General features: G+C 60.7%; 1 protein-coding gene across 4 annotated transcripts in view; it reads left to right on the top strand.

The window, feature by feature from the left end:
• The window catches only part of COL18A1 (collagen type XVIII alpha 1 chain), an 86693-nt gene that overhangs the window by 26740 nt on the left and 44735 nt on the right, over positions 1–15218 (top strand). For 2 of the 4 annotated variants that reach the window (XM_021679225.1, XM_021679224.1), the window contains exon 1: positions 10643–11322. The exons of 1 other annotated variant lie outside the window; for it this stretch is intronic. In XM_021679225.1, coding sequence (XP_021534900.1) covers positions 10692–11322 — 631 coding nt within the window. In that variant the 5' untranslated portion in view covers positions 10643–10691. Of the gene's footprint in view, positions 1–10642; positions 12070–15218 lie in introns of those variants that run through there. One more of the 4 variants, XM_044919292.1, reaches the window with a different exon arrangement.

Below are 15218 nucleotides of genomic sequence, written 5' to 3'. Positions count from 1 at the left end.
GGCGTGCTCCGTGGGGCTGGCGGATGCTCCGTGGGCGTGCTCCGTGGGGCTGGCGGGTGCTCCGTGGGGCTGGTGGGTGCTCCGTGGGCGTGCTCCGTGGGGCTCGGTGGGTGCTCCGTGGGCGTCCTCCGTGGGGCTGGGGTGGTGCTCCATGGGCGTTCCCCTTAGGGCTGGGTTGGTCCTCTGTGGGCATCCTCCACCAGTTTCTGCCGTGTTCCCCTCAGGCAGCACACCCACCCCAGCCAAGAGCCGTTTCCACAGCAGATGAGGGCACCAGTCCCCCAACCGCTCAGGACAGCTCTGGGGTGGGTGTTGCTGCTCCCTGCCCCTCGGCCTGACCCCTGGCCCCTGTACTGCTCCCCATGGATCCTTAGGGTCGAGGGGAGTCCCGGGGTTGTTGTCACATACTACCACAGAGCAGGGCCCTACAACAACAGAAATCTGTCTTCTCTCATTTCGAAGCCCAGAGGTCTGAGGTCAAGGTGTCCCCGGGTTACACTCCTTTCCAGGGGGCATCCTTCCTGCCACGTCCAAATCCTAGGGCCCCAGGTTCCCTGGCTTGTGGCCACATCCCTCCCATCTCTGCCTCCATCTTCATGTGGCTTCCCCTCTGTCCTCCTCGGTCCCTCGCAAGGACACCTGTCATTGGGTTTAGCCCATCCTGGTGTAGGATGGGCTCCTCGAGGTCCCTGACCCATTGCGTCTGCAAGACCCTTTTCCCCAACTATGGCAGTCACAGGCTCCGTGAGGCTTTAGGCATATTTTTGAGGCCACCATCCCACCTGCTGTGGTATCTCTGATGCTTCATCTCTCCCACCACCCGTGGGCCCCCCCGTGATGGTGGATGTCAGCCTGTGACCCAGCCGTGCGGGAAGGACACCCCAGCGGGTCCTCCTGGAGAGCTTGGGAACCCCAGCACCCCGGCCTGGCCACCACCCTCACCTGCCCGCCACCCTGCGGAGCCCTGTGGGGCCGTCACTCAACCCCAGCTGGAAGCGGCTCCCAAGGAGGACATGCAGGGTCCAGGCGGGGGGCGGCTGGGCCAGGGCTGAACTGGAGGACTGTCCAAGCCCAAGGAGGGCCCAGCCCAAGGCTAGTTCTGGCCGTGCCTGAACACCGGGCCATGCCAGAGAGATGCACACGCCCGTCCTCGAAATCCTGTGGGCTCAGGCACGCTCGCATGGGCCGGACCCTCCCTGGGCACCACCAGGTCACCTTGGGGCTGCCACTGGACGCTGCGCACCCAGCATGGACACGCCTGAAGCAAAACCACTGGATTTCTCAGTTCCTGTACCTTGATCTTTTTTTCCTTTATTCTTATTTGTGAGTTTTGTCTTTATAACTACCCAAACTGCCCCCTCAAAACCCCAAACTAGAAAACCCTAGTATGACAAGAACAAGGACAAAACTCACATTCTGCTCTCAGTGAATGTGGTCACACACCCACGCGGACGCCCCTGCTCCCGGAGCAGTCCTCGCCCGTGTCCTCCTGCCTGGCAGGCTCTCCCACCTGCACCCTCCGTGGCCTCCAGCCTGTCGTCATGCATCGGGCGGCACTGCTGTCCACCCTCCTGCTGACGAGCTTGCCCAAACTGGGAGGGTGGGAGGCAGACACAGGCCGGGCCACCGCCCTGCAGGTCCTTTGCTTCCTGAGGGCACGGCCCCGTGGACTGAGCGAGTCCCGCCATCGTGGGAGCATCCGGCCACTGGGGTGGACGTGGAATTGAGAAGGGGGAGCTGTGGCCGGTGGGCTTCCTGCCCAGCTGCCGTGGTACGAGCCCGGAGTGTGGCGCCGGTCGGGTCTGCCGGGTCAGGAGCGCTGAGTCAGGTGCATGTTGGGGTTTGGGGGTAACCTGCCTAACCAGCTGGTTGTGTACCCTGCCCTCGCTGCCCGCCCTCTGTGTCCATGGCAGAAACACCCATCATGTGCTGGGTGCACACCTCCACGCCCCGTGTGTTCTCTGTGACGTGGCTATTTCTGGATCCTTGCTGTGCATCTGGAGATCAGGGCAGGGAGCAGCCCCAGGTATTGTCCTCATGGTGGCCTGTGGTCAGGAGTGGGTCTAGGGACCCCTGTTAGCCACACTGCCCTGGCCAGGCACGGGGGCTGGGATCACGGTGTGGGACCTCGAGGGTATTGGCGGATTTGGGGTGTTGGCACATAGGAGGAGCTTGACCCATTGCCCCAATCAGACTGGAGCGTGGTCACCACAGATCGGGGGACCGAACAGGTCAGCCACTTCCCCATCCCCTCCCCATGGGAACCTGGCCTCGTGAGCCTGCCCTCCAGCCTTCCATTAAAAATCCAGTTAATGAGCAACCCGCCAAACCCTTAAAAACTAATCGGACTGTTCACGGCTTAAAAGGTTCTGTAGGTTCTCCACATCATCTCCCTTTTTGGCCCCCACAAACCCTGCCCTGAGGTGCCGAGACCCCTCCCCTTGCCACCCCTGGTCCCCCCGCCGGGGCACCAGGTCCTCCCGAGGTGTCCCCTGGGGTCCTGGGAGGTCCAGGGCCAGGCGCCGTGCTATGCCTGTATTTGGGGTTGTGGGGATGAATCACTGTCTCTCCATGCTGCTGAGGAACCACACAGTGATGGACGCTCTGGACGCCAGGTCCCCAGGACGCTCCGGTGAAAACACTAGTCAAACATTAATTTCCTGGGTCAAGAGCCTTTGTGTGAAACACCGGCTGTGTGGCCCCATTCCCAGAAAAACACTTCAACGGCAGGCATGGGGGACTCTGCTCTGGGTAAATAGCCTGCGAAACAGGCCTCGTGGTGACCCTCAAGGCTCCCGGAGTGGGGACTGTCCCTCCCGCAGGCTGGCGGAGGCTGCCCGTCCCCCTCGTGGGCGGCTGAGCTAGAATTTGGTGTCCTTCTGTGGGGGACATGCTTGTGTTGTCTCCCCTCTGTCCCACATCCTGCGGCGGTCACCTATGTGCCCTCTGTGTCCACTTTGCCGTGGACCTTCCCGCACCGTAGCTGACGCCTCGTCAGTGCCCAGAGCAGGCCTGGATGCCCAGGGGGAGCTCAGTGTGTATTTGTTGAGTGAATGAAAAAAGAATACGTCCCTACGAAGTGAAGGGTTAATGCACAGGCGATGGTGTGGGGCCCCCAGCCGCCGCCCGCTGGGGGTTTCTGACTGTCAGGTGCACGTGGCCATAGGAGGCTGGGAGTCTCGGGTTCGCTAGGACGTGGACTAGGACTCCGGAGCGCCCCGTCAGAGTGAGCGGCCCTCGCGGGGCGGAGCAGACGGAGCGTGGCTCTGCGGACGAGCCAGGCGCCAGGGCGCGCGGACGGAGTCGGCAGGAGGCTTGCTTCGCTGGAAGTAAAGTCCCCGTGCGTCTCGAAAGAGGCCAGCAGTGAACTCGGAAACCACCTAGCGGCAGAGGTGACCCAGGCTCCACATCCCTAATTTTAAAAAAAGTGGTAAATACTCCCTTAGGAAACCGAGTGAAGGTACGCAGGAATTTATGAAGGAAGAATCACTGTCATCAAATGTGTGGGAAAAACCAATCTCAGTAACAAATACATAGAGATCACACAGCGTCTGATTTAAGACCATGTGGTTTCAAGACACAGCATCAACTCCGTTCTTTTTCAAAATGCCTTCATTTGGGTGTAATTGACACAGCGCACAGTTCAGTGACGAATATTGTGCAAGTCCCCACTGTCATCAGGGTGGCCTGGGAGCGACCCCGTCATCATCACCCCAGCCCCGAACAACCACAAACTTGCGTTGGTGGGTTTCTGTGCTCTGGGTACGCGGTGTAAATGGAAGCTGCTGGTCCCACTCAGCAGGTCGTTCCCGAGGTTGGGCTGTGGTATCAGGGGTCACGGCTCTGCTCCTTCTCGGGGCTGGGCGATCCTCATGGCATGGATGGGGTTGTTTCCACCTTTTGACCATCATGAATACTGCTGGTGTAAACATTCGTGTGCCCATCCTCGTGCGGGCACGTGCTTTCATTTCTCTTGGGTCTGTCTCCCGAGTGGGATTTTTGGACACAGGGTAGCTCTGTGTTTCATGATTTGAGGACCTGCCAGACCCTTTCCTTGGGGGCTGCACCAGTTTACCTTCCTGCCAACAGCGCACGAGGTCTGACTTCTCCGCTGCCCACCACCACTGCTTACGCTCTGCCCTTTGATTCTAGCCATCCTGGTGGGTGTGAAGTGTATCCCACATGGTCTCACTCCGCATTTCCCTGATGACTGATGCTACCGAGCATCTCTTCGTGTGCCTGCCGGCTATGTGCATGTCTTCCTTGGAGAAATGTCTATTCAGATTCTTGGCCAACTTTTTAATTGGATGACGTGTCTTTTTATTGTTGGGTTGTAGCCAGTCTTGACATATTCTAGATACAGGTCCCTTATCAGATATATGATTTGCAAATATCTTCTTCCATTTTGTGGGTTGTCTTTTCAGTTTCTTGATGGTGTCCTTTGAAGCACGAAGGTTTTAAAGTTTGATTTAGTCCAATTTATTTTTGCCCCTTGTTGCTTAGGCTTTTGACATCATATCTAAGACTCTTTGGCTAAGTCCAAGGTCATGGAGATTTATTCCTGTGTTTTCTTCTAAGAGTTTTATGGTTGTAGCTCTTACATTCAGGTCTTTGATCCATTTGAAGCTACTTTTTGTATAATGTGTGAGGTAGGGGTCCACTTCATTCTCTCGCCTGTGAATGTCCAGTTGTTCCAGCTCTCTTTCTTGAAATACTATTCTTGGAATGCCTGGGTGGCTCAGTCACTAAGCATCTGCCTTCGGCTCAGGTCATGGTCCCAGGGTCCTGGGATCGAGCCCCGCATCTGGCTCCCTGCTTGGCGGGAAGCCTGCTTCTCCCTCTCCCACTCCCCCTGCTTGTGCTCTCTCTCTCGCTGTCTCTCTGTCAAATAAATAAATAAAATCTTTTAAAAAATACCATTCCTTCCCTGGACGATCTTGGTCTTCTTGACCAGTGATGTATGCATTGTTCCACTGCCCCACATGTCCAGCCTCGGGCCAACACTACACGGCCTCACTTACCATAGCCTCATAGTAAGATTTGAAATTGGGAAGTTGGGTCCTCCAGCTCTGTTTGCACCCTGTACCATGTTCTAACCTAATGACGAACAGTTGTGTCAACAAATTGGATAACTTAGAGGGAATTGGCAAATTCCTAGAAAGACACAAGCTATTGAGACTTAATGAGAAGGAGACAATTTGAATAGCTCTGTAACCGTTAAAGGAGATTGATTTGATAATCCAAAGTTACCCATGTAAAGAAAAGCCCGGCTTTGCTGCCGAATTCTACCAAACAGTTAAAGAATTAAAACGAGATATTCAGAAACTCTTTTAAAAAATAAAATGGGGAACCAGTTCCCGGCTGATTTTATGAAGCCAGTGCTACCTAGACTCCAAAGCCAGACCCAGATGTCCCAAGAAAGAAAACTATGGTCCAGTACCAGTTGTAAATGTGGACACAAACATCCCTAAGGACTAGCAAACCAAAACCAGCAGCAAAGAAGAGCAACCATACACCACGACCAGTGGGCTCTCGGTCCCAGACACGCAAGGCTGGTTTAGCATCTATAATGCGCTATATCCGTGGAATAAAGAATAAAATGATGTGGTCATCTCAATGAAAAGGCATTTGATGAAATCCAACACTCTCTTGTGATAAAAACCCTCAAGAAACTAGGAACAGAGGGAGCTTCCTGAACCCTATACAAGGCATCTACTAGAACCCACAGCTGACATCCTGCCTGCTGGTGGGAGGCCGGATGTGTCCCCCCAAGACCATGCACGAGACAAGGATGCCCCCACTCACCACTTCCATTGTACACCGTACTCTGTTCACAGACCACACGGTCATAGAGATGTGGAGTCCTAAGGAATCCACGCAAAAACGGTGACAGCTAGTAAGTTCAGTAAGCTGCAAGATACACGATCAATGTGAAAAATCAATTGAATTTCTATATACTTGTAATGAATGATCCAAAAATGAAATCAAGTAAAAAATCCATCTACAAAAGCACAAAAAGAGTAAAATACTTAGGAATAAGTTTAACAAAAAGGAGTGCAAAACTTACACTCTGGAAGTTGAAAACAGTGTTGAGAGAAGTGAAGGAAGATCTAATAAATGGAGAAACACTCGGTGTTTGTGAGTCGGAAGACTTCCCACTGTTAAGATGGCATCACTCCGGAACGGTCTGCTGAGCCGACCCTGCCGGGGACCCCGCTGACTTCCCGTTGGAACCCGCAAGCTGATTCTGATACCCATATGGAACTTCAAGGCACCAGCAGGGCCAAAACAATCTCGGAAACGAACAAAGTGGGAGGCACCTCGGGTCTTGGAAGAGTTTTTAGAGTCTGTAAAAATATGCGCTCTGTGGCGCTGGTGCAAGTCCCATGGAGTCTAGCAAGCAATTCAGCTGTTTTGCTCTGTGTAAGTGAACTTTAAGTTATAACGTTGGGTAAGAGAGGGGGTGTGATGGCTCAGAGGACAAACACCCACCGGGCCGCCTGATTTCCCGAGGTGAAGCCCACAGAGGGCACCCAAGACAACGAAGGCAGAAAGAAATCTCTGTTTGCATTTCAAACGCACAGGAAGGAGGGGAGGTGAGTGCTGTGCTCACTCATGCACCCCTGCACCACCCTTTGCTGGCTGTTAACACTCGCCACGTTTCCAGCTCTCCCCAGTCCACGTCTGCGTGCACACGCGGGAGCATCCACGTACGTGCACACACAGCACACATCCGTGTGTGTGCGTGTGCATGGCACACACCCCACATGCATGCACACACTCACTTCTTGGTTAAAGTGAGTGGCAGCATCCTGACCGCTGCCCGGGCACTTCCATGTGCTTGTCCTAGAGCAGGGACGTGCCCAGTGACGTCGGTCCACTCTCAGACGTGCTCCAGGGTCCCTGTGCTGTCCTTTACGGAGCCGGCGGCCCTGGAAGGTCGAGGCCTGCACGCTGCCCCTGCTGGCTGTTTCCTCCGCCTCCTTGCTCTGGACCCCCTCCCTCCTTCTCTTTCCCGATGTGGACATATGTGCGGAGTCCAGCCCGCTGTCCCGTGCAATGCCCCCCGGTCTGACTTGTCCAGCTGCTTCCCCATGTTTGGATTCAGGCTTCGGCAAGTGCCCTCCCGCGGGCCTTCCATCCGGAGGTGGGAAGCAGTGGACGGGGGGCCGCTGCGGCCAGGCTGAGCTGACAGGACGCGTTTTCCCCGTGACCCTTGACCCTGGTGAGTCTCTGCTCTCTGGCCGCATCTCACGTCCGCTGACCGTCCTTCCCAACAGTTGCCCTGCACTGGCCAGGGTCGCTTCCAAGGGTGGGCTCTGGGGGGCTGGGGCTGTACGAACCCCCCCCCCGGGAGGCCCGGGGCCTCCTGTATGTTTCTGTCACCCTCAGGCCAGCGTGGGGGTGATGGCCAGCCGCGTGCTGGGTAGGGCTAGGCACTCCCTTAGGAGCCGACAGGGTTCTCTTGGGCTTCATGCCACCCACAGAGGGATTTGGGTTTGCAGGCTGGGGGTGGTTCTTCGCGCCCCATGGGCTGTGGAAATGCTGGACTGTGTCAGCCGTCTCACGGGGGGCCGTGAATATGGGGGTCTCTGCTCTCCGCACACGGGAGGGAGGGAGTTTGAACCACACTCCAAGGACTGATTGGAGAAGGTGGATCGCACTTCCTGGTGGTTAGAAATCAGACAGGGTGTTGCAATGTTGCCGTCGTCTTCGGTTTTGGGGTTTGTGTGCTCCCACGGGGCAGTGGAACCAGGCGGGGTCCTCGGGTGACCGAGCGCCCACCAGGAAGGGCAGGTGCCTGTGGGCCTTGACCTGGCCCTGGCTGCCCGGCCACCTCATGCCCCTTCATCTGGACGGCAGCCCCGAGGCCGGGCTGTGGCTGAGAGAGGCCGGTGCAGGGCCCAGCCGGGGGCCCGCGTGGAGCTGGCCGGTCAGCCCCTCCCCAGCAGCAGCGCCTTCAGTGGGCATCTCGGGAGCTGCTGCGTCTTTTATCATCGTGCTCGAAAAAGTCACCACGAGACGTAGAGTTTAGGCAGAGCGTCTAGGTGTATTAGGCAATTATAAACCAGTTACACCACAGGAAGATGAAAAGTCATGTTTTCATTTCGAAAGAGCCGGAAATGTGTCCACAGTGGAGGGACCTTCACTGGATGTGTGTGTGGCCACCTGGGAGCGGGTCCCTGGGCAGTGGGTGCGGGGAGCTTGGGCGCCCGGGTCTGCTCCTTGGAGGCTGAGGGACACACGCTGGGACTGGCCTTGGGCAGGGGCAGGAGAGAGAGCCCCGGGGCTCCCTGAGCCAGCAGGGTCTCGGGGAGACCGTCGTGGAGGAGGGGCCCCGCTGTGGGCAGTCCCGGGAGGCCTGGCCGGAGGGGACTTGGGGCCTCAGCGTGAAGGTGGTGTCGGAGGTCACGGTGGGAGGGTTTCTGACAGGTGAGCGCCCCGAAAGCCATGCTCTGAAGTTCCGAGGCAGCGTCATCCTCCCGTTCCTCGGAGAGCCAATTTTCTCGGTTCACGTGTGGGTGTTTGTGTTTTTTCAAAAATGAAAATAAAAGACCGCATTATTCAGGAATCCAAACCAGACAGGCCAACAAGACGGAACAAACTCCCAGTGGGAGGCAGGGCGGGAGGCAGGGGTGCGTCTCGCCACCGTGGGGATCTGGCGGGTCCACACGTGCTCTCCATCCGGAAGGGGTGTGAGGTGGCCCCTCCCACGCAGGGCCTCAACGGCAGCTCGGACGCCCCGAACCCGCCCAGGCTGCTCACGGAGGGGAGGGCAGAGCGGGCACGGGGCTCTGGGCTTCTGGGGGCAGCCCCGGTCTGGAGTAGGAGGGCGTGGGTGGGCCGTGGAGGGTGGAGGGGCGCCCTGCTGGGTTGCGGTGTGGGCACAAGCGTGGGGGCACTGCTGTCCCTCCTCGTGTGACCTCGGTCCCTGGTTCAGCCTGGGGGGCGAGCTGAGCCAGTGGGTGCGGGGCCGGCCCCACCGGCGAGTGGCCCCAGGGAGTAGCTGAGGGCCCAGGGCCACCTGGATGGACAAGGGAGCCACCCTCCGTCGGACACGCCCGGGTGCACGGGAGAAGGGGCAGAGCCTTTGGAATTTCTGTCCTGAGATTTTCCGGAGACACTTTCAGGCATAAGATCACATTAGAGACACTTTTAGGCATAAAATCACATTAGTGAATTTTCAAGCAAAGAGACGATTTCTAGGAATTCTGAGCATGGTGGGGATTAACACTGGGAACGATGCCTAGCACAGATGTTTGCATATGGAATGCCCCCCTTTGCAGAGGGGACACAGTGTTCTGAGTTCTGACCCCAGCAGCCGGGCCCTGCCCTTTGGACGGTAGCTGACTGATTGCATCCTCGGTGCTCTGGGCTGGGGACAGTTGGGGACACGTCACAGCGGCCACGCTGCTGAACCCAGCCCCGGGGAGGGTGGGCTGAGACCCTGCCAGAGCCTGGGGAAGACGGGGTGTTGGGGGGACGTGGGAGCTGGTGTAGAATGTGGTGGTGAGGCCGTGTGCGTGACGGTGTGAGCGGGTGTGAGTGTGCATGGGCGAGCCGGGCTGCCTGTGTGAGTGCCGGCTGCCTCCTGGCTCTGCCGTCTCTGGGCTCCGCCGGGAGCCGGGTCTCTGGGCCTCCGTTGTTCATGCGTAAGCGAGCTGGCGGCTGTGTCCCACGAGGTTCGGGCGATAAAGGCGGAGCGCTGGCCCCGTGCTTGGCGTGCTATGCTTGCTGTGCTTCACCCGTTGGGGTGTTGAGGATGGGAGGGAGGCCGTCCCTGGCGGTCCTTGTGTGGATGGGGACCCCTCTCCTGCGGCCCGGGGACCGTCCCTGGAAGAGCCCCCCCGCCGTGCGCCCAGAAGCGGTAGAGCGCCCGCTCTACACGCGGCCCGGGCTGGGGGGCGGGGTGGCCGGGAGACCCACGTCTGCCTGGACCCTGCTGCCGCCGGCGCCTCCGGCATCGATTGGCCCCGTAATCCTGCTCTGCCCTCACGACACCGGCCGCTGTGGCCTTCGGTCCCTTGAGCAGCTCTGGGGTTAAGTTGGATACCCTCAGGACAGTGCAGAGCGTCCACTTGCACCCGGCACGCGGGCTCTGGCCAGATGGAGAGAGGGGCGTCCCGAGGGCGCCGGGCCCCGGGGGTGCGTGGACCACCCGCCCTCAGGGTCTTCGGCTGGCGAATGTCTCAGAGGCTAATTTCCTCCACAAGAATTGGAACAAGTTCCGGGGTTGCTACAGACTGGTGGCCCCGGGCCAGGCTCTTCGGGGCTGTTGGAGGGTCTCCGAGAGCAAGTGGGCCAGGGCGGCCCTCGGTGGCCTGTGGTTCCCGGCCCTGCCCCGAGCAGACGCCCGCCCGAAGGCCGGGCCGGGGGCTCTCTCGCGGACCCAGCTCCCGGAGGAGCTCCGGGCAGGGTCAGCGGAGGGAGGCGACAGCGTGGAGCGGGGACCTCGTCCCTCTTGCAGTCTGAGGTTGCAGCCAAGAGCCTGAGAAGCCCCCGGGTGCCTGTCACCTTGATCTAGAGGTTTGTGTCTTTTCCCTCAGGGAGAGGAGAAAGGTGGAGGAAAGAGCCTCCGGCAGAGGAGAGGGGAGCTGGCCACGGACCCGTGGGCGGGGAGGGCGGAGCCAGGCTGGCCCGGCCCTGGGACGCAGACACGGCCGCCCAGGCCCTGTGAGGGCACAGCACTGATGGCTCGGCTCCCTGGCGGCCGCCTGGGCCCCCCGCTGCTGCTTCTCCTCGTCACATATTGCCTCGCGGCCGCCCATGCTGACCTGCTGAGCCTAAACTGGCTGTGGTCCACTAGGACCGACGGGCCCACAGCCGAACTGGTCTCTGAGCCCCCGGGGAGCCCACATGGGCAGCCCAGAGAGGACACCAGCACACACGCGGCCCCCCAGCATGGCCCCACGGAGCAGGGGAGAGGCCCTGCCAGCTCGGAGCTCCCCGTGGAGAGGCCGGAGACTGGCCTGGGCGGTGCCTCCCCCGCGGGCCCGGACACGAAGGAGGAGAACATCGCCGGCGTGGGAGCCAAGATCCTCAATGTGGCTCAGGGCATCCGGAGCTTTGTCCAGCTGTGGGATGACGCCACTCCCACCACGAGCCCCCCCGGGACAGAGGCGCCAGCCCCTGTGACCCCCACGGCCCCCCTCACCCTCCCCGGGCCCTCCAGCCTCCCCCAGGAGAACGGGACCGCTCTCTGGCTGGGGAGTGGGGCCCCGAGCTCTCCGGACACCCAGAGGACCGAGGCCGGCACCCCGCCAGTGCCCACCCAGCTGCCGCCCTTCCCGGGCGGGCCCTCGCCACCACCACCTGCTGCAGGTAGAGCTTCTCCGTCCTCTGCGCCAGGTGGGGACCCTCCCTGGGGGAGCTGGCAGTCCCCAGGGTGGCCCCAGGATCCGGACAGCGGAGGACTCCTGCGTGTGGCAGCCGGTGCCGGCCAGCAGCACCGACCCCCTGGCATCCACAGACGCACGCCTCCTCAGCTCCCCCTGGTGACGGGCCCCCTGGGTGCTCTCGCCGGCCCCTCCGCTCGCTCCTCCGACCCCCGCACCCTGGTGTCTCAGATCCCGCTCTCGGCTGTCCCTGGGGACGGGGGCGCTCGGGCTCCTCACGTGGCTAACTCTGTGGGGCCTGGTCTTGCTAACCGCCCTGCACTGCTCGGGGCGGACCCGCTGACCCCCACCGGGCAGCCTGTCCCCGCCGCCGCCGGCCGCTGCCTGCCCCTGCCTCCCTCCCTGCCCGTCTGCAGCCACCTGGGCATTGGGCGCGCCTGGCTGCCCAACCACCTGCGGCACGGGAGCAGCGAGGAGGTGTGGGCCGCCGCCCGGGCGTGGGGGCACCTCCTCCAGACGCACTGTCACCGCTTCCTCGCCTGGTTCTTCTGCCTGCTGCTGGCCCCGCCCTGTGGCGCTGGCCCTCCGCCCACGCCGCCGCCCTGCCGCCAGTTCTGTGAGGCCCTGGAGGACGCGTGCTGGGGCCACCTGGACGGGAGCGGGCTGCCGGTCTCCTGCGCCTCGCTCCCGGCCCAGGAGGACGGCCTCTGCGTGTTCATTGGGCCGGGTGCAGGTAACTGGCTGGCCCTCCTCCCCGCCCTGTCCCTCTGTCCCACCAGGTGAGCCGGCCAGTCAGCTGCCCCTGCGTCCCCGGGTGGGCCTCTGAGCGCTGGGCCTGCTCCCGTTCGCACTCGAGGCCTCGGCCCCATTCCGGTGGCTCTGTGTGTCCTGCCCCTCCTCCCCCCAAGAGCAGCCTTGACCTGTGTTGGTCCCTGGGGTCGTTGGCTTTGGAGCTGGGCTGGTGAGGGTGGACCCCAAGACAGGGGTGTCACCCCGCGGGGCCCCTGGGGGATGTGTGTGGGTGAGTTCCTGGCCCCGGTGCCCAGCTCCATGGACGGGGGAATGGGAGGGTGGAGGGAAGGGGCTATGGCTGCCGCGGACGGGGAGCGGGGAGGCTGAGCCCTGCGTGCGAGCGGCAGTGGCCAGGACATCATGGCAGCGGAACAGCCTACACAGGGCGGCTCTGGGGGTCCTGGTGCGTGCAGAGCAGAGGAGCCTGTGGCTGCCCGTGGGCTGGGGCCCAGTGGGGAGGCACCCAGGGCTGTGGGTGGGCTGGGCTCGATGTCATCCACAGGCAGTGGCAGCCTCGGTGAGCTCTTTGTTCCCACACGCGTACCCGGTGCTGGGCTCGCGTGGCCTCCTCGGGGGCTCTGTGCTGTGTCCACTGAGCGTGGGGCGGGTGCAGCTCCCGCCAGCAGAGCCCAGGGGCCGCCCGAGCTCAGCTTCCTCCTGCCGGGGGGTGGGGAGGGCCAGGCCTGCGCACGTGTCTCTCCCACCCCGGGCCTGTACACGCGAGGGTCCCGCCGCTGGGTCCAGCCGATCTCCTCGGGTTGGGGGCTCGGCCACACTGGGTGCAGGCTGCGAGCTGGTGCAGGGCGGTTCTCACGTGGCCCAGGCAGGGTGGTGTGGGGTGTGGACCATCTCTAACCACAGCTGCCTTGCACAGCCGAGTGGCCTGAAAGGGACTTCTTACTGGACATCTGCACACGTTGGCAGGGCCCCCAGGCTGTCAGGGAGGCCGTGTTCCCGGCAGAGCCCTGGGGGACTCTTCTGTCAGGGCTAACGGTCCACACCCCCTCAGGCTAAAGGTGGGGTCAGGCATTTATCACACTGAGGATCCCTCCTGGGTGTGGCCTGGCTGGGGAGGGTCCCTGGGAACCAGGGCTGGGGCTGTGAGCATCGTTCCTCCTCTGGCCTCTCAGCAGGGGATCCCCCACTGCTAGGCCCCTGGGCCTTTCCGTCCCCACCTGATGGGGGCAGGCAGAGCAGGAGGAAGGCCCTGATCAGGAGGGAAGGGAGTGAGGGGCCCCCTAGCCCCTCCTCCATGTTGGTGACTGGTCCCCCAGTGATGAGTGTGAGGATCCGGGCTGAGTGAGGGCCTTGGGCTACCTGGATATTGGGAGGCTGTGGGGTGGTGGGGAGAGTGGAGGGGGTAAGGTTCTCTGTAGGGGAAGGAGGCCCAAACGGTGGGTGCTGCTTCCTTCCCAGGACCCAACCAGAGCTGCCCACAGAGGTTTCCTGCCGAGGCACCATTTCGTGTCCCTTCTGTCGAGTGTGTTCTGCATGGGGGCCCCGGGCTCCAGGGCAGAGATGGCCCCTGCTCCCCTCACACTGGGGCAGTGGGGTGTGGACGGGTCACCTGGTAAGGCTGCAGCTTTGTTCAGCCTGCTGGACGTGCCCTTCCTTACCTGCTTCCCTCCTGTCCCCGCAGGGAGAGCGCGTGGAGGAGGGGGACAGTGCAGCCACTGGTTGGGGCCCAGGGAGGTGGTCGAGAGGAGAGGGCTGCTAGAGGGGCCCCTTTGCTGCGGCTGGAGCCGGCAAGGGGTCAGCACGCTGTTGGGGACCTGGTGCCGAGTCTGCCTATGTGGGGGCTTGTCCCTCAGGCCCCAGAGAAAAGCAAGTAGGGGAGGGTCAGCCAGCAGGGGGACTGTCCCCCTGGGGAAGGGGACACCGAGTGGGGGTGTGGCTGCAGGACAGTGACGGGCAGCCTGAGCTTTGCTCTCTGTGCACCTTTCCTGATGTCCCTGGAAATGACGGTGAAGATAGGTAGTGTTCTAAGCCTGGGAGCCACTGTTGTTCCTGTCTGCAGGAGAGAAACAGGTCTGTGAGGATAAGGCGTGTGTGTGCCGCATGGCTAGCAACAGGGAGCCAGGAGGTGGACGTGGGCAGTCTAGCTCCGGGACTGGACTTAAGTGCCCCACGGACTCCAGACAAGCAGAGCCCCAGGCCACGGGAACCCCAGCTGGCCAGTGAGGTCTCGTCACTGTGACAATCCTGAGGCTGGCGCTGTCTTCTGGGGAGGATGCCCAGCCCATCTGTCATGGACCCGCCACGTGCTTGGGCTTCCCAGCTGCTGGGCTTCCATCAACCGCCTTTAATGAAATGTGAATTCAGAGACAGTAAACGTTGTTTAAGTGCTTCGGTAACTTGAGGTTTGCACCTAACTCTGATGTCAGAAGATGAGACTACCTTCATGGAAAGATACCTAGGCTTGCCTCCCACCTCCTGGCAACCTGCCCTGGCTGAGCTCTCACGAGGTACCAGCAGTGGCTTCGGCTTTCTTGCTGGGATGTCAGGTGCCCAGAGCAGTGGATGAGATTGTCTGCAGGTAAGGAGACACATGCGCTTGGAATGGGGTTTCTTTGACCATCCGCCCCGTCGGCATCCAGCTCACCATTGTCTCTAGCGATTATTCCTTCCTGCTCTGAGGAAGGCTGACATGGGACAGCGTGCAGACAAGAGCTCACCTTCGGCCTCACTGAGGGGGAGCAAGATGGTGGCTGTGATTATGCCCATGCAGGAGCGGTTTGGACTCTCCACATGGGGGCCATCTCCCTGACAGTGTCCTTCCCCTTGGTGAAGGAGCTGTCCATCCTGCCGCAGGGAAATAGTTTTTGACTGCTTTCCTTTTCAGTTGAGAAATCAAGTCTTAAACTATTGTTACTATTATATATCACGCAAGAAGCTAGCCCACCCACCCACATTCATCAATCCATCCACTCACCCACTCACCCACCCACCCATCCATCCTCCATTAATCCATTCACCCATCCACAGATCCATCCATGCATCCATGCATGCATGCATGCATGCATCCATCCATCCACCCATCCACCCATCCATCTATACATCTATCCATCCATCATCCATCCATCCACAGAT

This window comes from Neomonachus schauinslandi, chromosome 1 (genome assembly GCF_002201575.2).
Source record: "Neomonachus schauinslandi chromosome 1, ASM220157v2, whole genome shotgun sequence".
NCBI lineage: Eukaryota > Metazoa > Chordata > Mammalia > Carnivora > Phocidae > Neomonachus > Neomonachus schauinslandi.
The sequence above is the reverse complement of the archived record's forward strand: the minus strand, read 5'-3'. Positions and strand labels throughout refer to the sequence as shown.